The sequence below is a fragment of the Ceratotherium simum genome, chromosome 5 (assembly GCF_057802395.1).
Source record: "Ceratotherium simum simum isolate JZ-2026a chromosome 5, ASM5780239v1, whole genome shotgun sequence".
Classification (NCBI taxonomy): domain Eukaryota; kingdom Metazoa; phylum Chordata; class Mammalia; order Perissodactyla; family Rhinocerotidae; genus Ceratotherium; species Ceratotherium simum.
The window spans coordinates 53,554,006-53,575,903 of NC_141904.1; the positions used below are offsets into that span (position 1 = coordinate 53,554,006).

Here is a 21,898-nt window from a genome sequence, read left to right on the forward strand (position 1 = left end):
TCAGCATGGCTGGAGAAGCGGTGCGTCGGTGCGCGCCCGGGATCCGAACCCGGGCCACCAGAGTAGCGGAGTGCGTGCGCTTAACCGCCAAGCCACGGGGCTGGCCCCTAAGTAATTAATCTTAACACAACTTTACAAATATATACATTGGACTGTAACACAAGAAACAGAACCACTGAAATGATCTGCTGCAGCTGGAGCAAAAGGGTCTATATTGGAGAAGGTCCTACAATGCTGACACAACTTAACAACAATATCAACTAGTATATTGTGATTTCAAAGATCTTTCTATAAAGCTAAAAGAAAAAAACTGATCCCAGTTTCACTCAACATCCAATTTCAGGAAACTAAGACACCAGCAGCTGAAAGAAGGGGTTGCCATTCTTAGTATGGAGAGAAAAACTGGGGATCTCCAGGGAACAGAAAGCAGGAGCAAAACAAACCAACAAATAAAAAAATCCTGGTAACCAACTGAAAAGCAAGAGGAGTCTCTTATCTCTTCCTCTGAACTACAGTCCACCTGGTATTTAAAAACACAGCCTACCAAGATGATGTTCCTTCCTCTAGGCTTTGGTTTTGTTATATAGCATACTAGTTTGCAATTGGCTACAACTGGCTCAAAGCTTCAAAGGGCTCAGGCCAAGGACAGCCAAGTTTTGTTGGTTTTTGTTTGTTTTATAAAAGGCTGATAAACTGGCCTCAATTCATTAAGAAGAAACTAAGGACAATCCTTTGTACACAATCTATGACAAGGACACAAGTGAATTTGATGAACGTGAGAAGGGAATCTTTATGGAAAGGATAACAAAATTTAAGAAAGGTGAAAGGGAAAAGGCAAGGAAGGACAGAAAAGAGAAAGGGGTAGATGATCAGTAATTTACCAGCTTTACCAGAGCACAACCAGCGCCTCGAAAAGCCAGTCTCCTCATTATGTCTGAAGGCCAGTGAAGCCAGTGGGAGAAGGCAGGGCTTTAGAAGTGCTGATTCAGTGTTAATATATTCAAAACTGAAAGAGAAGAACAAGGCAGAGAAAGGGGAAATAAAAAAAGAAGGGTCAGAAGGAGAAAAATGAGTACGAATAGATAGAAAACATTCAATTAGAACTGCTAAAGAAAGATAAGAGAACTGGAGAAAATATGCATATCAGTTCTCTTGTGCCAATCAAACTGCCACAAAAACTCAGGCACTAACAGTACCCGCCACTTCTTCCATTTTAAAACCAAATGCTTTTCATATGCTTAAAGTGGTCTCACTGAGGTTCCCCTTTACTCACATGGAATGACTGTCAATTCCAGGAATGAAGCATGCCTGCCCACTGCCCCCTAATCAATAAAAGCAGAGTTCAATCACAGAGCTGGAATGGAGAGTGAACACACGTGGAAGGCTCACATGTGACACCAAGTGTTGGGAAGCTGGAACAAACCGAGAACGGCTCAAGTGAGCAGAGTCTGGAAAAAAATTCCTCTACCCCCAAAAAATGCAGAGAAAGACATTTATTTCCAAAAGTCCTATGAGCATTGGAAAGACACCATAAACAAGTTTAGAAAGGTGAAAAAAAAAGCCTTCAACCATTTTGGCAGGAGATCAAAATTACTTTTATAAATAATCCACTGAAAATCAAATGACAAAAAAAGTAAGTCATTGGTGTCTGTGTGTATACAGCTTAGACCATACAATATCTAAAACTCCTTGAATTATTAATTTACTTTGATAGGACAAGAAAAAGATGCAACTTAATGACAATTTTCAAATATTTTCTTATTCAAAGGACACATTTTAAAATGTATTTTGGAAGTCTGGCAAGAAAGGCCTGTGGCCAAGTGGGTGGCAAGAGCAATAGGACCTGAGCTCAGAAGACCAGAATAGCAGTCCCAGGTTTTCCACCCGCAATTATCTGTTTGATGTTACTTGAGTCACAACCTCTCAGATTCATTTCTTCATTTCTAAAAGGAGAGCAGTAAAATGTACATGTCTCCCCTGGATAGCTGTGATAGTGAAATGTACATGACATCACTTTGAAACGTCAAAGCACAACAAAAATGTTAAGTTTCAACTCTAGGATTGCATGCTCCGTGGGCACAGAAACAGCATTTCCTTCATTTTTGTAGCCTTGACTCATAGAATATACTTGGTATAGTTTGCGCGATCAACGTATCTTTTTAAAAAAACATATTAAAAGTGCACTTAAGTAAGACATTAAAAAAAACTTTTATTTATATAGTTTAAAAGGCCTGTAAGCATCTCTTTAGCAATTCTGTTTCCAGGAAGAAGAAAGATTCTGGAGCTCAATTACAAGTTTTAAAATGGCACTGATTACAGTCACATGTCCAAAAGTCAGACAACCAATGATAAATTACAGTGGACAGTAAAGAATAACTTTATAACGTGCAACTAAGAAAACATTTACTCAGTATAGCCAAATTGTCTATTTTGACAGTTTATAAACTTTCAGTACTCTGCCGTATTTCTAATGATACTTAGTACTGTAATACATGCTTAAAACAAAAATTGTGGAAAACAGAAGATTCAAAGGGAAAACAAAAATCACTTATAATCCTACTTCCCAGAGAAAATTCACCTTTAACACTGGTGTTAACAGCTTTCAGTATTTATTCTACGTCTTAGTTGCCTTTTTTTCCACAAAAGCATTAACAAACCATAAGTATTATTTTGCAGTTTTAACTTTGGGAAGATTCTTCCAAGTAAACATTCTTCCACATGGTGTTGACAGTTTGACAGCAGTCTATCATACAAATACACCATAATTTACTAATCTTGGGGATTTGGATAAAATATTAACATTTGAGGTACTTCGTACACTCCCAAAGCCAAAGAAAGTGGTCAAGGCCCTTCCATTATCCACACACATTTTTGTTACTGTTTTAACTTGAAATACTTCTTCAAAAGATACTTTACAATCTTCGTTTGGATCTTAAAATATGGGCAATCTGTTAACAAATAGTAAAGCAAAGATTATACTACTCTTTTATATTTTTATTGAATCCAATTTGTTTCTAAATTGTATTTGGGAAAGTGTACACTACTAAATGGAAAAATCATCTTTGAGAAGCCCTAGTTTGTTGGAAAATTAGTTAAAAATGTTTTACTCCAACACGTTTCTATAAATTATAGTAATTTCTATATCCACTAACCTGTGTATTTATTTGTTTTTCACCATTTCTTCCACGTTTTTGCCAATCTTTATTCCCCTCTAAATCACCCATATCTACTCTATAACAACAAAATTATGCTTCTCTTTCAGCAAAAAGTTTTAAAAGAGATAAAAATATTTAAAACCAGGAAATGTACAGAGTTTAAAAACCTCGATTCTTTGCGGTGTTGCAGTCAAGACACTTAAATATCTGGCCTCTACTATAAACACAAATCCCATTGATTAAAATACTCCGTCTGAACACAGTCATCCGGAAACTGTTTAAAAAAAAAAAAAATCACCAGGAGAGTTTGTGTCCGAACCGTCAAGAAACAACAACAAAAGGAGGCCCTGACCTGTGGAGGAAATGAAAGACTTCTCCGACCTGTCACCGGTACGGGGGACTAAGGGAAACGTTGACAGCTTTGAAGCTGCCGCGACGAGCTCTCGGCCAGGCGCCGGGAGCGGGAAAGACGGGCGCGGGGAGTCTCCGGGCCGCGGCGCGCCTTTGTCCCGGCCGGCAGGTGCGGCGAGGATGCCAGGCCCGTCCCGACGCCCGCCGCCGTGCCCCGCCCCGCGCACCCGGCCCGACCGGCGCGTCCCCACGGCCGGGGCGGGGCCTCCGCCGCTGCTCCCGCCCGCCCGGGCCCACACAAAGGCCCAGCAGCCGGCCGAGGGGGAGCGGCCCCGCCCGCCCGGGCCCGGCCTTACCCAGCCGCTCCGCCGCCTGCAGCCCCGGCCGCGGTCACCGACCGCCGCGCCCCGCCCCGTGGCCGCCACGGCTGCTACTATTGCTCCTCAGTCCGCGGCTCACTGCCGTCGCTCCAGCACCCGCCGCCCTCACCGCCCTCACCCCTCCCGGTGCCGCCGCAAAGCCAGCCCCGCAGCCGCCAAGCAAACCCGGCTCCGCGCGACACTACGTGCGCGCGCACGCGAGCCGCCGGCGGCGCGCTTTACGGTGGCCCCGTGAGTGCGTGACGTTCGTCCGTGGTCTCAGTTCACACGTGGCGCCGGGGGAGGCACGGAGTAACTGCTGGTGTCGCCGCCACTGCTTTTCTCGTCTCCAGTATGAAGCGGCCGAGTGAGTGGGGTCGAGGGGCGGATGTGGAGAGGCATCTGTGTCTGACGGTACGAACCCACCAGGGCGCTCTTCTGCGTCTTGGTCTCTGCTGGAATTGGCGGCCTGCGGGTAGGCCGTCGCCCTGGTCCCGGGTAGAACCGAGGGTAGAAGGTCCCCACGTTAACCGCGAGCCCCTTGTACAGAAGGAAGGCGAGGCTCCCGAAGTGAAGACCGGGTCAGAGTCTCCTAAAGAAACAGCGTCTGAGCCAAGTTTCGGGCCTAGTGTTTTCTCGTCTGCGGCCACGTTCAGCCCGCCCCGTTGAGGTCTGAGAGGCGCCTCAAACCCCCTGTTCGCTCCTACCTTGTGATTCGTGGTGTTTGAGAAGAAGTGGCTGTCGTTTGGGGTCTCATATGGTACAGTCTCATCTAGTAGGAGAAGAAGGACAGCAGGGAAGTTGCGCTCTACTCCACATCTATTGAGTCACGTTCTCTGGGATTTGAGAGTGGCATGCGTATTTTTATTATGCGACCCATATGATTCTTAAATTAGGTTTGAGAACTAGTTAATTAACACAAAAATGGACGTGACTCCAGAGCACAGTCACCAAAAACTAACAAACTGATTATTTGTGTCTAATCTTTTTGTGATGTGTTTCTTTGTAGAGTTAAAGAAAGCAAGTAAACGCATGACCTGTCATAAGCGGTATAAAATCCAAAAAAAGGTAAGTCTTGTGCTTGGGAGAGCTATACCAAATATAATGCTAAACTGATTTCTGCCCCACCACTCCACCAGGAGGTCTGAATTAATATCATTTTGCATCAGGAAATGGAGGCTGGATAGACTAACCATGGACACAGGCTCTCAGGCATCAGCAGTACAGCTGTGGAAAAGGGCAGTAACTTGGTGATAAGAAAGTCTGTAAACTTTGATCAACATGTTAACTTCTGCAAGAGAATCTCCTGGGGACATTTTCTTGCTGTTGATACATAAATATGCATATTCTATGATTATAATCAAACTTACATCTTTCTAGGTCATTTTAGAGGTATAACTAAACTGCAACCAGATTGGTTTCTCACATGAATTCTTTGTAATGTTTTTGTAAACTGATAAAAAAAATTTTATTATAATAGATTCGAGAGCACCATCGAAAATTGAGGAAGGAGGCTAAAAAACGGGGTCACAAGAAGCGTAGGAAAGACCCGGGCGTTCCAAATAGTGCTCCCTTTAAGGAGGCTCTTCTTCGGGAAGCTGAGATAAGGAAACAGCGGGTAAGATACGTTAGCTGAAACTTTGAACAAGTGATATGTGAGTATGAATATTTTTTCAAAGTAAAGTAACAACATCAAGTTCCCTTGACTCACCCACTTCTCTTATGGCTCGGACACAGCTTGAAGAACTGAAACAGCAGCAGAAACTTGACAGGCAGAAGGAACAGGAAAAGAAAAGAAAACTTGGAACTAACCCTGGTGTTGAGCCATCTAACTTGGAACTTGTGAAGGAGGTATGATTAGGTCTCTTTGTGAATGAGAGATGAGTTCTGATGTAGAAGTAAAAGCACATACTCAGCCAGGGGCTGCTACGCCTCTTGGGAGAAAAAAGACAGTTCAGAGTCTGTCTTAACCTATTTAAATATCGACTGCAGCGCCCCTAATCAGCCATGGAAAATGGAGAAACATGTTATAACTGCTGAATTTCTAATTTTGTGTCCTTTTTCTCTTGTCTTTATTCTCTAGGAACTTGGGCAATGCAAAGCTAAGAACAAAGCCAAGTCAGGCAAACAGAATCCGAAGAAGTTGTATTGTCAGGAACTTAAAAAGGTATCTTATTCTAGGTCAGTGTCTAAAAATGGTAATGAAGTTTGAAACACGAGAATCATTCCTTTTTTCTGACACCAGCCTTGGTGGAAGACGAGAGTTCACTTGAGCTGGAAGAATCCTTCAGCAAGTTGGCTTATCCTATTTAGGGTCTTTTCTGTTATGTTTAGCTGAAGGAAATACTCTTGTGGTTTTAAAATTTTGCACAGGAATGGTTCCCTATAAGTATGATTTATAAAAGTGCCACTTTGTGTTAGTTACATTTTGACAGTGGATTTTAAAATAGAGGAAAATGCATTACAGTAAGCAGTGTGAAAATAAGAATCTCTGAAGTACCTTGTTGAAACCTAAGTGAAAGAAGTCAAGGGGGTGTCTTGGTGTAGTTGCTCCCCAGCATGCCCATCCCCAACACCTGTTTTCCCAAGCTCACTCTCCCTCTGTAAATAGAGCCTGACTGTGCTTCTCCACAGCTGTTGGCACGGCCACAAGGGCCCATCAGACTACATAATTCACTATGGGAGGATCATATATACATTCAGACAGTGGAGGTATTTCCACCTTTTTTTTTTTTAATTTTTTGTGAGGAAGATCAGCCCTGAGCTAACATCCACATCAGTTCCTTTTTTTGCTGAGGAAGACTGGCCCTGAGCTAACATCCGTGCCCATCTTCCTCTACTTTATGTGGGACGCCGCCACAGCATGGCCTGACAAGCGGTGTGTCGGTGCGCGCCCTGGATCTGAACCTGGGCTGCCAGCAGCGGAGCACGCACACTTAACCGCTACGCCATGGGGCAAGCCCCGGTGTTTCCACTTTTGAAAGCCACTTTGATGAGAGGCCGGAGGCCTCCGAGCAAACCTGTGTTTTACTTTCCTGTGAGAAATGGACATTCTTCATACCAAAGTGAAGACATGAGATCCCACTCTGAGCTCACCCTGTTGCAAAGTGGATAATGCCAGTACACTTGTGTGAAGGGTGTTCCCAGAGCAAGGGATGCTATGCTGTTCTGATAGGTTCTATTTTGACAGGTGATTGAAACCTCAAATGTTGTGCTGGAGGTGTTGGATGCCAGAGATCCTCTTGGTTGCAGGTGTCCCCAGGTAGAAGAGGCCATTGTCCAGGGGGGACAGAAGAAGCTGATACTTGTGTTAAATAAGTCAGGTGAGGAAAAGGGATGCCCTTTATGTTCCATATGCACTAGTGAGGTATGAGGAAAACATCTGAACAGTCTGATTGTCACTGAAGACTGATAAGATCCAACTCTGACCTCAACAAAGCCAGTGCATATGCTTTCTTGTCGCCAGAGACGCCTCTGGGCAGTGGGATGGAATTGTTTCTACAAGTGATTTGACTGGTTTCTACGATTGTTTTGCCATTCACTTTTTACCACCTTGGCTTATTTAAGAGTGTAAGTTTCTATACTCAGCTTAGTGTGCAATGTATTTCACATAGGAAGTGATGACAGTGTGCCGTACTCCCCACACCTGCACAATATTTAGATGAAATGCATAGTTATGTGTCTGGGTGTGAGCAGCAGAAACAAGCAAACCCAGAACAGACCTGTGAAGCTGAAAGAATGGGATCTAAAATTACTTTTGGGGTCAGTATTCATGGCTGCTACCTGAGAGTGAATTCTGGAAACATAGCCCTGGGGTTAGTAGGGTAATAATCTAGAGGTTGACGGAATCCTGAGAGAGTGAGCAGTGCTGAGGGAATTGAAGAAATACAGAAGTGGAGATATTGAACTCTGTTAAGATAATGGCAGTATGGTAGGGAGCTTATTGTCTCCCCATCTTCCAGTTAAATCCTTTTGGAAAAAACGAGCAAAAGGCAACCAGAGTGAAATCCATAGTTTACTGGATTTTGCAAATTGGCTTCAACAAAATGACCAATTGGAGCGTCTGTCTTATTCCGAATCCCTGTCAGATTTGGTACCAAAAGAAAATTTGGAGAACTGGCTAAATTATTTGAAGAAGGAATTGCCAACAGTGGTGTTCAGAGCCTCAACAAATCTGAAGGCCAAAGAGAAGATAATCAAGGTATCTTTTACTGTTTATGGTGGGAAGTGTGGTTCTTTCAGATTTTAGATGGCTGAAATATGATGAGTCTATAAAATCTTGATTAAAAAATGAAAACTTAAAAGATCCAACTCTGATTTCATCCAGATATAATCTGAAAGGCAGTAGAGTGTGGTGGTTTTAACAGCTGGGCTGTGGAGCCAGATTGCTTGGGTTTTCTATGGTGGGTTGTCAGAAGTAAACTAATTATTTGGAATTTTAACATGTGAAGGTAAGAAAGAAAGCTGCTCCATTCAAAAGTGAAGCCTGTGTTGGGAAAGAAGGCCTTTGGAAACTTCTTGAAGGTTTTCAGGAGACTTGGGGCAAAGCCATTCGGGTTGGAGTAATTGGTGAGTTTTAGTGTAACTTATGTCTTTTAAGTGCCAAGAATTTTTCCATGTTAACAGTGTGTGGGTTGTCGCTAAATAAAGAGCTTATTCAAACACTAGCTTCTTACCCACTTTACCAAACACAAACAGTGTAAAAGACAAAAATTTTAAGTAATTACTGCCTAATTCAGTTTTTTGCCAACTGGCATTTTAGGAAGTTGGCTTCTGAAAGCTCTTGGTTTATTTGAATTAATCATCTTTTTCTGCTCTTTTATTACTTGTGCAAGAAATGAAGACGCTAAAATTTGGTCTTAGTGTTGAAGTGAAGACACTCAGATCCAACTCTGATCTTGCTCTAAACGTCAGGCGAGCATAAAATAAGGCAGTGGAAATTTTATAGTTATCAGCACATAATGCCTTTTGTATCTATTTTCCATTTGTAGGTTTCCCAAATGTGGGGAAAAGCAGCATCATCAATAGCTTAAAACAAGACCAGATATGTAATGTTGGTGTATCCATGGGGCTTACAAGGTAAATTGAGTTGTTCCATGATTGTAATATTTCATTATAGATGAGTAAAAATGATTTTGTTTTGGATATCTTAAGAATTTTTTATTATTTCTTTAGAGGTGTCAGTGAAAGAAAGAAGATTAAGCCAGTGCTAGGTTTGGGCAAGAATTGATTGGAGTGGAATAGCTAGCTTCCCACAATCTAGTTTGCAAGACAAATAAGCAAATAGATTCAGAGAGGGGAAGGCTACCTCAGAGAAAGTGATGTTTGAACCTGACCTTGAAATGAAGTCTGCCAGATAGAAGAGGGGAAATATTTATGGCAGAGGAAACAGCATGTGTTTAGGTCAATATATAAACTATAATGGGTAGTTGTGTCTTTTTAGAAGAGGAGGGTGTGCTATTATGGTTTTAGATAAACATGAAGCAAATGATGATAAACTGGATCTGACGGACTGTGCTGAGTTTGTTCAATCCAACCCTGAGCTTCGTGTTCTGTCTCTTGTCCTTCAGGTAAACCAGTCCCCCTGTCAATTACCATCTCTCTTGTTCTAGGAGCATGCAGGTTGTCCCCTTGGATAAACAAATCACAATCATAGATAGTCCAGGTTTCATTGTGTCTCCACTTAACTCTGCCACTGCACTTGCTCTGAGAAGTCCAGCAAGTATCGAAGTAATAAAACCAGTGGAGGCTGCCAGTGCCATCCTGTCCCAGGCTGATGCTCGACAGGTTTAAAAGCTTCATTTTCTTTCTCATGATAAGCATTTTTAGTAGAAAGTTTTGAAGTTATTTTTTATATCTGTACTTTATCAGATGAATGACAGTTCCTATTTTTCTTTAAGGTAGTACTGAAATTTACTGTCCCAGACTTTAAGAATTCTCTGGAATTTTTTACTTCACTTGCTCAGAGAAGAGGACTGCACCAAAAAGGTGGAAGCCCAAATGTAGAAGGTGCTGCTAAACTGCTGTGGTCTGAGTGGACAGGGTAAGGCTTCTTTCCATTGGCATTTTGATGACCACGTAGAATAAAGGAACTGATTTTTGACAAATCTTATTTTTAATACCAGTGCCTCCTTAGCTTATTATTGCCATCCCCCTACATCCTGGACTCCTTCTTCACATTTTAATGAGGGCATTATGACGGACATGAAATGGGGCTTTAACCTGGAAGAACTGGAAAAGAACAATGCACACACCATACAAGGTAAGGAAGGCTTGTTTTGTTGTCTGTATTGGCCAATAAAAGGTCTCATCTGTTTACATGGACTGTGTTCCTTCTCTAGCCATCAAGGGCCCTCGTTTAGCCAGTAGCATCCTTTTCTGGTCTTCGGGTCTGACAAATGGAATAATAGAGGAAAAGGACATACCTGAAGAATTGCCAAAACAGAAAAAGAGAAAGCAGGAGGAGGGGGAGGACTGCAGAGACATTGACAGCAACCAGGAAAACGCTGATGAAGAAACTGATGTAAGTATGTTGTCCATGAGTTGTTTAAGCTGAAGTAAGGTTTCTAGCACTATAATGTACAACAAATGGGAAGGGGCTGAAGGTAGAAATTAAATACTTCATAATGGACTTCAAAAAACCCCATACAATTTAGGTATTTAAACTTGGAATCATTAGTCTTAATTTTGTGTATCCCATTACATATACTTTCAGACTTTTCCAGGTACATAATTAATTGGATTAATAAGCAGATGAGGGCTACTAATGTAGCACTGTTTCTTTGTCCCACAGGAAAAGAGCTCAGACATGTCCCCTGCAGAAGAGGCCTGGGAGGTACTGCCTGAGGAGTTTCAAGCAGGTGACTTGGGTATTGGGGTCTTCTAACAAAGCAGCATGGTATGGAATTGCTTTTTTTTTTTTTTATCTCATTTTTCTTTCGTCCAATATAGATGAACAATCTGCACAATCTTATGTCTTGGATAAAATAACTGAAGAGGAAGATGATGCTTATGACTTCAGTACAGACTATGTATAACAGAACTTTGTCCTTTTGTAAGGGTTTATGTTTTGAGGAGACTGCTAAGCTGTTATATGCCTGTGGTGTACCAGTTTGTTACAGTATGACGTAAGCTGTGTAAATTTTGTGAATATGTATCAGGATATATTCATTAAAAAAAAATCATGCAATTTAGAAAGTGTCTGAATTCTATAGACAACTCTTGTCTTATACAGTGAGTGAGTAGAAGTACAGTTACCTGGAAAGAATAAGTGAGATACCTATTGAAAAATTTAAGTAGCACTTTATTTACAGATCAGGCCACAGATTACAGATCAGGCCACAGATTACAAAATTAAAACCAAGCAGCAGTGTTGAAGTAGCTGTACCAGCCATATCAGTCCATTCACCTCTGGTCATGCAGCACTGTAGTAAGCAAACACTTGGTAAGGCAGATGGAGACACATTTATAGTCTGTCTGGGAAGCTGCCTGCCAGACAGGGCAGTTTGTCCTCTACCCAGCTGAAATGTCCCTTTTTCCATGGGAGTCTAGCAACTGTTACTTCCCACACATACTGTCTTCTAGGATTTCCTGAGAAATGTTTATTGCATAAATTATATATTACTTCACATTTGAGATCTCCATATGTCTTCGGATTAGGCTGAATTTGCCTGTTGGGTCTGGAATATACCATTTTTCCCAGACATCAGTATATGAAGCAGTTCTTCCCCATGGCTTAAAGTGCCCATTCCAATGAAGTAACTTGGCAGCCTTTACAAATTGGGGTGAATATCTTTTCCCAGCACTGGAACCTTACATTGAGAGAAAAAGAGCCAAATGATTGTGCTAGTATTAGACACAAGACAGACAATGCCACATCAAACTGTAGAAAACTTACAGGAAACTAGATATATCCTATCCCTAAGGACAGTCCTTTAGAGATTTAATTTTTTATTAGCTTATGCCTTTGGTTTATTATTTCTACTTACCAAGATGGCGGACATTCCACATTGGGTCAATGGTAGAGTGCTGTTGATAAAATACAATCAGCAGAGGAGGCGTTGTGATGCTGCCAGCCAGTGTTCTGCTATACAATCCCTCTCTAGGTGGGAAAGATAACAAATTGAAGCTGTTAGTGAAGAATCCTAATTCCTGTTAGTCAAGACCCCCAGGGTTGAAATACAAGAGTTTCACAGCTAGGCCAGTTATACACTTACTCTACATTGAGTTTCATCCATTTTTCCAGCTGGTTGGTTATATTCTGTCTTTTCCATTCTGTCAAGTTAGCAACAAAAACTCCAGGATTAAATGAGCAGGTGCTGGCTTTCATGGAAAGCTTACGAATTCTTTCCTTTTTATAGTCAAGATATCCAATGTAATTGTACTAAAAACATAAATGGGATAGATAGTATGTTTACCACTTCAAACAGAATAGATATAATTTGATAGCCAGTAAAGAAAAAACCTACTTATTAAACTATCACTTCTCCCATAGTGAAGGGCTCTGTACAAACCAAATAAAAGTGATATTTGGGATTTCAAGTTAGAATAGGAACCTAGAGTAAACATATTAAGCCAGATGCTCAAGGAGGAATTAGGTTGTCAACTCTGTGAACTAATCTATAGAAGGCAGGTTTGAGTTTTGGGATGAAATAATTGGGGAACGTAAAATGCAATAAGACTTCCCTGATTTTGCTGCGTCTCCCCGTTAACCTACATTATAGCCAGTGGAGTGTCCGTGCAAGGGGTCTAATAAGTAATTTACCTGGTTCCCTGCTCCACGGATGACAACTTTAGCAGAGGTTGAATCACAATCTTCTGAAAATGCAGCTGCATGTCCTGGCTTCAGTGGTGTATTGTAGAGGGCAAGAATATCACCTTAAATAGATAAGGTGTATGGTTAACACTTGGAGTTGCCTCAAGATTCCCTATTCCTCCCACTTCTTAGGATGACCTTTTATAGGATACTATGAATAAGACAACCACTACAGCCCACACTGGACAGAGAAGAATACTGATAGTGACATTCCTTGGTACCTTGCACAATTACATCATCATCCATATATATGGCCTTCTTTGCACTGGGAACGAGAATTGGCAAGTAGAACCTTGCAAAAGTTAACTGGGAAAGGAAAAAGAAAGAGGCATTGGCATAGGACTTGTCAGTGGCTGTGCTTTTATTTACTAGAAACTCCCAGAATGCTCAATATCCATGCAGGAGAAGACAACTGAAGGTCTCAGAACTGCCCAGGCTTGGTCCCTAGGGAACTACTTGCACTGTTACCCACAGTTACCCAGGTATTCCAATCACGTCCTAAAACTCCCAAGTACAAACAAGGATGTATGGAACTCACTGGTTTTATGGATTCCCCCTGGTCAGGATCCTCCTTTATTTTCCCTTCCAAAAGTTTAGTGTCAAAATTCACAATTTTGTACCTGATGCTTTTCAGGGCACCGCTGCTGAGCCAGGACCTGATGAAAATAAAGCACCAAATTTCAGTTTTAAATAATCATGTCTCAAAGCCACAGCCTTGCCTTTGTGCCTTCTAATGAAGGCATTATGTAAGAAACCCTAGGGACGAAATAGGTGTCTTCAAGCCCCTTCATCTCTCTGAGCCTTGGTTTCCTCATCTGAAGTGAGAGTATTCCTACCAAAATCCCACCCTGAACCAAGATTCTATGGTAATGGATAGCGCTCCCATCAGGTTCACTTAGGATTGCTCTTCTGACACTAAAGCTGCTGTAGAAGAACTCACTATGGAACTGAGAACATCCCATCACCACATGGACCATTCAACTCTTGTCTCTCCAAATATGTGGGTGAAGAAAATGAGTCAAAGTGTGATGATAGTCAAAGCTAATATCAACAAGGCTGGTAATCAGTCTGTTACTATAGACTCGTTAACTCACTGTGATGACTACATAATTCCTCCACCTGAGTCTAAGTTTGCTGCCTGTAAGAAAAGTCAATGTTCCCCAAAGAAATACTGCACTTTTCTCCTAGGTCCAAATCAAATTTCAGATCAGCATTTTGTGGGCACGATGTTATTTCTGTAGTCTATTTTAATGCAATATTTGTTTCTGCGTTATTTTGGATGGTTTCTGAGTTTTTAAAATATGGAAAAATAATTCATAACAACTTTCATAAACTAAATATGAAACATGGAGAAAGCCACAAGGACAAATGTTTTAGAACTTTGGCAACTATCAAGATGTTTCTTGGAATACACTTTAGTAAATCTAAATTCAAAGCATTTTCAAAACATGGATGAAACTATCCATCAGATTGGGTTTCTATTATTAATCACAACAATTACATAATAGTAAGGACCATTTACTGAGCGATTATTATGTGCTTGGTGTCTTTTTATATATTTTCTCATTTACTTGACACAACAATCCTCTAAGTTGGATATTTTTTGTGTGTGTGTGTGAGGAAGATTAGCCCTGAGCTAACATCTGTTGCCAATCCTCCTCTTTTTGCTGTGGAAGGTTGGCTGTGGGCTAACATCCACGCCCATCTTCCTCTACTTTATATGTGGGACACCCACTACAGCATGGCTTGATAAGTGGTGCATAGGTCTGCGCCCAGGATCCAAATCTGCGAACCCAGGGCCGCCAAAGTGGAGCACGCGAACTTAACCGGCTCTGGGCCAGCCCCTAAGTCGGATATTTTTACCCCATACTTATAGATGAGGAAACAGGCTCCAACAGGTTAGGTAATGTTCCCCAATCACTCTGGGCCAGGATTTGGATCAGTGTCTATGCTCACTTCACCACACTACCTTGCCATTGCTCCCACGTCCCTTCCCACTCTAGACCAGAACCACTCAGAGATGTCCATGAGAGAAGGAACTTGTAACAGGATGTAAATCAACATATTACTTCCTTCATTGAGAAAGTCTTACCAAAAAAATAGTGTGAGTTAACTGTGCATAGTGACACAGTTGATTTACATCTTGGCACAAGTTCATTATATCCTTTGTGCTATCATGGGGACAAGCTTATGATACAACTACAAGGAAAAACATGTCATACATGCAGTTCATATGTAGTACACTCAGCTGAATAGAAAAAATATATATATATAGAAAAAACTGTTCCTGGATTGGCAGCTGGCCTGCTCTAGAGCATCCTCCAGAAGAAGAATCATCAGGCAAGCAGAGCTCACCGGAGATGGTCTGCTGTACCGTTGAGTGTAATGATGTAGAAAATCACATTGGAGCGAGTGTTGTGCTGAATGCTGTTTATGGCTGCAATGGCCCCCCCGAGCCTATCTTCAGATGCAGCAATGACCACAGGAATCTCCTCTTGTCTCCCATCTACCACATGTCGGGGAACATTTGGGACAAAGTCTATGGGCTGAAGCCCCACAATTCCTGAATCTGCAAAGAACACAAGGAAGGTACTGTGATACAAACACAATCTCATGAGCTTTTGATACAGAGCCTAAGACATGAAAAGAGGTAAGGTGAGGATTATGATACTTATTTACCTCATTCTCCCCCATTACAATGTGAAGTATACAGCCCACGAATCATGTAACATCTTGTTTTCCTATATATAACCAGGCTTTTGGAAAAGCAGAAGCATTTAAAAAAACTAGGTTGACAGAATTCTGATACACTACTGGTGGGAATATAACAGTCTTTTTAGAATGCATTTTGGCAATTTGTATCAAGAGTGTTAAAAACAGGTAGGTGGCCTTTGACCCAATAATTCCCCTTGCCTCTCTTAAGGACAAAATCTGAGAGGTAATCAAAAGTCGCAATTTTATTTATAATTGTGAAAACCAAGAAACAAACTAAAAAAAGTTGTTTTTCAAACCATGAATCATATCCCATAAGTAGGCATGAAATCAATTTAGGGGGGTCAAATTGGAATAGAACATTGAATTAGAGAAGAAAACATGAGAGTGCATCACACATATCAACTCCAAGTCTTGTTTTATAAACCTTCCTTTTTGCCTTTTATATTATTCATTTTACTCATTCATCATTCATTGAACACTGAGTGCCTACTATGTGCCAGGCAAGATCTAGTCACTGGGGTTACAGCCATGAATAAAACAGACAAATCTCTACCATCTTGAAAGGTAGGTAGGTAGAAAATAAGCAAATACACATGTGTATGTGTGCTGTATATAATGCATTTCTTACTGTGGGGTTGCCATCGAAACAGTCTGAAAGTCATTGCACCAAAAGACTGTTTTTCCTGTGGAAACAAGTAAACTGTGACATTAAAACTATATGTGAAGAGTTTCTACTGTCATGGTGACATGCTTAGGATATTATCATGTGGAAAAACATGTCATATGTGCAGTCTATATATAGTATAACCTCAACTGTATAGAAAAAAATATATACATAGAGAAAAAAACTGGAAGGTACTAAGCCAAAATTTTAATAATAGTTATGTCTAGGCAATGAAATAATTTATTCAGTGAATATTTACTGAGCACCTCCTATGTACCAGCCATCACCCACAGACATGGGAGATAAAGCAGTGGACCAACTGCCCTCATGGAGATTGAATGCTATTTTGCTTTTTATGAATGTTCCCACCAGGAGCATGCATTACTTTACAGACATATCTACATATATATATATAAGTACACACACACATATATATACACACTGCTATCAAACATGCTATCAGAGCACTCAGGGAAAGCTATTAGTCTTTTCCTGCTCTGGTCAGTTATGGTGGGTGGCAACCCAAAAATGATTTTTGACACTCTGAAGCCTCCAACATCCCTCAATACCAAAGCAGAGCGGTATGAACAACTAATTTAAAAGAACTGGCAATGGAATTATACAATAAAGTGATTTTTTTTTTTTGAGGAAGATTGGCCCTGCACTAACATCTGTTGCCAACCGTCTTTTTTTTTTCTTTTTTCTCCCCAAAGCCCCAGCACATAGTTGTGTATCATAGTTGTAGAGTTGTAGCTGTTCTGTATGGGATGCCACCTCAGCATGGCTTGATCAGCGGTGAGTAGGTCCGTGCCAGCGAACCCCAGGCCAGCGAAGCACAACGCGTGAACTTAACTGCTACGCCACTGGGCCGGCCCCTAAAGTGAATTTTTTAATCAGTTGACAAGGCTTTATGGTTTTGTTTTACTACTAAAGTCCTGCTGATACAGTTCCACAGGTTAAAGGAAAGTAACAGGTGAAGGACAGTAACCAGACTGACACTCTAGTGAACAGAGCAGGCATCAAACATCAGCGACACTCACCTGTCTATACCTTCTGAAGCCCTGCCCAGCTGAAATGTGAGCAGATGGCAGCCCAAGGAGGCTCCTCTACAGCCTTTGATTTGGTGAAAAAGGATCTGTCAGATCAAACCCTTAGCAAACAACCGCAGAGCAGAGAGAATGGGGGGGCAGGAGCTGCAAGAGCACAGTGAGTACCACCACACCTCTCCCCGAGTCTTTAGCAGCTTTTGTAAGGTCCAGAAGAAAGCTTTCTTTCCCTTTAACCTAGTGATGTAACAGGACGTGGGACACACGGATCTCCCAGTCCTCAACAGATGTCAAGGCATTAGTAAGGGTTCTCATACCTGAAATCTCATTCCTTAGCAAACTGCTCAGGCTGAGGAAGTTATGGTGCAAAACCAGTAAGAAGAGAGCAACAGCCAGGACCAGGATGACGATGTTTACTGAAACACAGAGGGGAAAGCCTGCATTATATCGCCCGACCTTTTGTCTAGGTATAAAAATAACGTAACTTGTAGAAAGAGCATACCTTTACGGAATGACATCTTTCTCTTCTGCCTTAGATAAATATTAGCTATCAACCCTACAAAACAAAAACAAGCCCCCAAAGTCGGGAGGTACATGAGAATGGCCATCAAAATGCCTAAACACTTTTATTCAGGTAGAAACAAGAAGTGCATATGGTATTTTCTGCCAGAAACTCATTTTGAATTAATGGTTTCCAAGAACCCAATTTGGGATCTGAGTTTTTTATGGTAGTTATGATAATAAAATACTTCCAAATAACTTGGAGAAATAGATAGCCTTGTATATTATATGCCGCTAGATGAAAAGCAAAAGAAATTCTACCAAGAGGAAGACCTGAGGTCTAACCACTATGGAAACATTTTCTGAATGAATTTCTACTTAAAATTCCTAGTTAAATGAGACATGGACTCAGCTGTCTATGATCAAGTAACCTGAGGTCAGCCTCGTCAGTACAAAACATCCCTGTTCCGAGCTGTAGCCCATTCACCTTTAAGTGGAATTAAAGAAAAGAGAAAAAAGAACATTTTCCAAATTCATTTAAAACTATAGCAGAGAAACCATTTAAAAAATTCACAAAATCCAATCTTGCTGTCAAAAGTTTAGAGTGCTGTTCTCAAAAATTAAAAATCTTCTAAAAGGAAAAATGAGCTGCTTCTCGGGGTTTCACCTGTTGGTTAACGACCCATGTCTTAGGAAAGCGGTGTCTCACATTGTCACTCTGCCCATGGCTAGTGCTCCCCAGCTCATCTGATGCCTTCACTTTTTCAAAACAAATAATTCAATGGAAACAAGATTGCAGGTGGAACTAAATTAAACGATTAGGTTTCTACAACAATCGCTGGGTAATGTTTCCTTAAAAACAGATTTTATACAATCAGGCTATTGTGATCCTACATTTGCGACCTCTACCCTCTTCTACTTCATCTTCCTCAATGGGAGCACCTAACATTTACCTAAGGCTTTTAACTTTACAAAGCACTTTCAAATACAGCATATTTTTAAAATCAAAGTAAGTTGGAATTAATTTCATTTTAAATAAAGTGTGTGCCTATTAGACACTTGATTTCTCAAGGCCATTGAAAAAAGGAGAAGTAACTGAAGGGCTGTTTAAAAAACTGAAGATCACAAACTAGATTACAAATTTGGGAGAAAATAATTCAAATTCCCAAAAAGCAACCTAAAATACACACACTCTCTCTCATTTCTTTCTAGAGCAGTATATATAAAGTACTTTATATCAATGAATTTCCTCTTTAAAGAGCCATGTGCCTTTATCACATTGTGGGCTGAGCCTTATCTACAGAAGCCGGCAGACTGGGAGCTGCTCAGACAAAGCTCTGACATCTGCCTGCTTGGAGCCAACTTCCACCAAGACTGGAGAAAACTATCTCACTCGAATAAATCTCATTTAGTTAATGATACAAAGGACAGGGTTTTAGCTCAACAACTTCCAGTAAGAGTTACTTACAGACAGTATGTGGATCGAGAGGCACATGTATTTGTGCTATTCCAGTTAGCTAGACACAAGAAAAACACAATCCTAGCGGGTAGTTGATGTACATAAGTAAATTAGCATGACAGAAACCACTTGCTCTGAAAACTCTTCCACAGTTATCTATATGCAAAATGCTAATTATTAAGGAGTATGTCTGGTCTATATTTCCTTTCCTGGTGCTTTCCTGGTAATGGAATTCGTTGATCTGGTTACAAGAAATTCTCAAAACAAAACTGCACCTAGACCCTGGGATGTGTAATAGTAGCTACATTTTTGTAAGACTACACAACTGTGTACAATTTGATCAGCAATATTCAATTGTTCACCATGAAAATTATTTTTTGTTTAGAAATTTTAAAACCTTCATTCCTAAATCACTCACCACACACACACACCCTGCACCCACCCAGGGCAGACATTCACTCACCACACACACACACACACACACACACAGCACCCACCCAGGGCAGACATACCCAGAGATATGGGTGAAGAAACCTTAGGGAGAAAGAAGCCGTTATTTTTTTTTAACTTGCTAGCCACTGCATTAGTATCCACATTCTTAGCAGCTGTGCTCACCTTTTCTGCTTTCCCTGCTGTTACATGTACATGAAAGGCCATTCCACTGATGCTCTGCAACCTATCCTATAATTGTTTCCCTGGTGCAGCATCAGCAAACTCTTTCCCTCTCTGCTGGATTACGCCCACCAACATATTATCATGCTCTGGTATCTTCCAGTTAATTAAAAAAAAAAAAAAAAAAGACACCACTCCTCTCACTCCTGTTGACCCACAAACCCATTTCTCTGCTCCCCCTTACTCTAAAAGCTTGAAAAGATTTAAAGTCTTTAGCTCCACTTCCTCTCTTGTTCTCTCTTTAGCCTCTTCCAACCAGACTTCTGTCCCTACTGCACCATTCAAACTGGTCTTGTCAAGGTCACCAGTCATCTTTCTGTCTTCCTCTTACCCATCCCCTCAGAGGCCATCAGGGAAGTTCACCACTCTTCCTCCTCAATTATGAAGTTGTCTCATTTATTTGTTTCTTTATTTCTGTCTTTCTTGACTAGAATGTAAACTCTATGAGAACAGGGACCTCAATGAAAGTGTTTTCCGATGTGTCCCTGCCATCTAAAACTACGCTTGGCAAATGGTAGTAGGCATATCTGTGGAACGATCTCATTAATCGAGGAGCAAGGCTGGTTCTCAGCTCAGAAAGGGAAAGCAATCTTTGCTGATAATCATGAAAACAAATTCCAACATAAGAAAACACATGGATTCCAATGGAGCTCTCTCTCAAATGGAACCTGACAGGGAGTTTCCTTTTACCATCATATATTTATAGCTCAAATACCATAAAGTCTCTACAGCAACTGCCACTCTGTGAAGTGCATTTAAAGAGAGATAACACAGAGGGACATGACTATTTCTACACACAAGAGAAAGTCTGTTTAGTCTCTGCCAGGCTGAAAAGTGAGAAGGCACTAACGATATTCATCCACTTTCTCCTACCTCTCCCTCTGGCTAGCTCCTACTTGGCTTTCAGGAGTCAAGGGAACCTCCCCCAAACTCTACGATTAGCTGCACCTCCCCTGAGTTCCCACATCCCCCGGGCCTCTGTATCCCAGAAATAATCCGGCTGTCATATATTTCTGAGGTTATGTGGCAGTCTCCCTTGACACACACTGGGCTCCCGGAAGGCAAGGACCTGGTGTTGGTCACAGCGGTATCCTCACCCCACTGCCTGGCACAAAAAAGGTGCTGTGAATGTTTGCTGACTGCATGAATGAGGGCGGCAGCCACACACCACCCTGCCCTGGGAGCGCCTAGAACCCCACTGCCTGTGACCCCGACATGCAAGAGCATAGAAGCCAGAGAGCCTACACAAACCCACCGGCCCGCGTACCCCAGGACGGTTTCTCTCCGAAACGTGGGCACCCCACCTCGCTCAGAGTAACGGGAGAGGGTCTAAGCTTTTGAGATAAGACACTAGCCTTCAGAGAGAGGCAGAGCAAACCCTTGGCTGGTCGCTATCGGGAGGGCCCAGTGAAGCCGGCGAGCATGCTGGTGAGTCAACTTGGAGACTCCTCGGCTGGGAACCCTCTCCATACCGGTGCGAGGGGCAGCCGAGAACGGGGACCCCTCTCCGAGGGGATTCTCTTTTTCTAGAGGATGTGGCCTGGGGTAATCTCCCCTAAATCCTGGAAGTCAATAGGGCCCTCTTACGCTTAAGGATGAGCAAGGGGTGTGTGACGCTCCGGGGGTTCCCCCCAGGCCCAGAGAGACCCTGGGTTAGGAGGTGGGCAAGCCGTTCCCCTCGGACGCTCCCTGCGGCTGCCCTTACCTGCAGCCGGGGAAGGAGGAGCTGCTACAGCCACAGCCGCCGCCGCCCGCGCCCAGGCCCGCCCCGCCAGCTCAGCGCCCGCGCCGCAGGCCCCGGGGCCCAGCCCGCCGCGGGGCCGCCCGCGTCCCCTGCACTCTGGACCAAGCCCACCTGCCTACTGGCTCCGCAGCCGCCACGCAGCCCCGCAACCCCCAGCCCGCCCGACGCTCTTACAGCGAGAGCATCGCGCCGAGCAGGCGCCGCCGGGCAGCCCCGCCGCCGGGGTCCTCGCCGAGAAAAGCCCGTCGCCATGGAGACGGGACGCGTGCCGGCAGCCGTTATGTCGCGGAAGCGCACGCGAGGACTGTTTGGGGGGCCAAGGCCGTGGCTTCCGGCACCCGGCAGTACTAACGGCGAACCCTTCGTGGGCGCATGATGCCTCGGCGCGGCCGCCACCGTCGCCATCTCAGCCCTCCC

At 42.5% G+C, this 21,898-nt stretch overlaps 3 protein-coding genes and 3 non-coding genes across 27 annotated transcripts in view; 4 read left to right on the top strand and 2 right to left on the bottom strand.

Moving 5' to 3' along the window:
• The window catches only part of PBRM1 (polybromo 1), a 115,106-nt gene extending 111,099 nt beyond the window's left edge, over nucleotides 1-4,007 (bottom strand). For 5 of the 18 annotated variants that reach the window (XM_004419800.3, XM_087431153.1, XM_087431148.1 and 2 more), the window contains exon 1: nucleotides 882-3,651. In XM_004419800.3, the coding sequence (XP_004419857.2) occupies nucleotides 882-929 (48 nt within the window). In that variant the 5' untranslated portion in view covers nucleotides 930-3,651. Of the gene's footprint in view, nucleotides 1-881; nucleotides 3,653-3,862 lie in introns of those variants that run through there. The other 13 variants (XM_087431146.1, XM_087431152.1, XM_087431145.1 and 10 more) reach the window with 7 other exon arrangements.
• A 71-nt stretch (nucleotides 4,008-4,078) lies between these two features.
• GNL3 (G protein nucleolar 3) lies at nucleotides 4,079-11,062 on the top strand. 2 transcript variants are annotated; one of them, XM_014792920.2, is made up of 15 exons: nucleotides 4,079-4,232; nucleotides 4,875-4,933; nucleotides 5,346-5,483; nucleotides 5,603-5,716; nucleotides 5,949-6,032; nucleotides 7,056-7,188; nucleotides 7,954-8,066; nucleotides 8,317-8,434; nucleotides 8,857-8,944; nucleotides 9,478-9,652; nucleotides 9,766-9,908; nucleotides 9,991-10,127; nucleotides 10,207-10,388; nucleotides 10,659-10,725; nucleotides 10,817-11,062. In XM_014792920.2, exons 1-15 carry the CDS (start codon nucleotides 4,220-4,222, stop codon nucleotides 10,900-10,902), a joined length of 1,650 nt encoding a protein of 549 aa, XP_014648406.1. In that variant the 5' UTR covers nucleotides 4,079-4,219; the 3' UTR covers nucleotides 10,903-11,062. The 2 variants fall into 2 exon arrangements, with proteins under 2 accessions (XP_014648406.1, XP_014648399.2); XM_014792913.2 differs by having other exon boundaries at nucleotides 4,118-4,279.
• On the top strand, nucleotides 7,230-7,306 carry LOC147917050 (small nucleolar RNA SNORD19). Its single transcript, XR_015552414.1, has one exon. It is a non-coding gene; the product is annotated as a small nucleolar RNA SNORD19 (small nucleolar RNA).
• LOC147917051 (small nucleolar RNA SNORD19B) lies at nucleotides 8,113-8,194 on the top strand. The gene has a single exon (XR_015552390.1). It is a non-coding gene; the product is annotated as a small nucleolar RNA SNORD19B (small nucleolar RNA).
• Nucleotides 9,341-9,417, top strand: LOC147917052 (small nucleolar RNA SNORD69). Its single transcript, XR_015552416.1, has one exon. It is a non-coding gene; the product is annotated as a small nucleolar RNA SNORD69 (small nucleolar RNA).
• An 85-nt stretch (nucleotides 11,063-11,147) lies between the features above and the next one.
• Nucleotides 11,148-21,835, bottom strand: GLT8D1 (glycosyltransferase 8 domain containing 1). 4 transcript variants are annotated; one of them, XM_087431170.1, is made up of 10 exons: nucleotides 21,656-21,835; nucleotides 17,608-17,661; nucleotides 17,423-17,521; nucleotides 15,036-15,249; nucleotides 13,219-13,336; nucleotides 12,902-12,986; nucleotides 12,630-12,742; nucleotides 12,082-12,248; nucleotides 11,854-11,966; nucleotides 11,148-11,676 (listed from the first exon to the last, which is right to left on the bottom strand). In XM_087431170.1, exons 2-10 carry the CDS (start codon nucleotides 17,621-17,623, stop codon nucleotides 11,486-11,488), a joined length of 1,116 nt encoding a protein of 371 aa, XP_087287296.1. In that variant the 5' UTR covers nucleotides 17,624-17,661; nucleotides 21,656-21,835; the 3' UTR covers nucleotides 11,148-11,485. The 4 variants fall into 4 exon arrangements, with proteins under 4 accessions (XP_087287296.1, XP_087287298.1, XP_014648415.1 ...); XM_087431172.1 differs by lacking the exon at nucleotides 21,656-21,835 and adding an exon at nucleotides 21,593-21,610; XM_014792929.2 differs by lacking the exon at nucleotides 21,656-21,835 and adding an exon at nucleotides 21,443-21,565.
• Between the last annotated feature and the right edge of the window lie 63 nt (nucleotides 21,836-21,898).

What these genes read in the sequence shown, in the direction of transcription:
- GNL3 (XM_014792920.2), top strand. An exon ending in ACTTGTGTTAAATAAGTCAG is followed by an intron (nt 7,189 to 7,953) that starts GTGAGGAAAAGG and finishes AATCCCTGTCAG; the next exon opens with ATTTGGTACCAAAAGAAAAT. An exon ending in CCCAGGCTGATGCTCGACAG is followed by an intron (nt 9,653 to 9,765) that starts GTTTAAAAGCTT and finishes TTTTTCTTTAAG; the next exon opens with GTAGTACTGAAATTTACTGT.
- GLT8D1 (XM_087431170.1), bottom strand. An exon ending in GCTAAGGAATGAGATTTCAG is followed by an intron (nt 15,250 to 17,422) that starts GTATGAGAACCC and finishes TGTTCTTTGCAG; the next exon opens with ATTCAGGAATTGTGGGGCTT. An exon ending in AGGGGGAATCCATAAAACCA is followed by an intron (nt 12,987 to 13,218) that starts GTGAGTTCCATA and finishes TTCCTTTCCCAG; the next exon opens with TTAACTTTTGCAAGGTTCTA.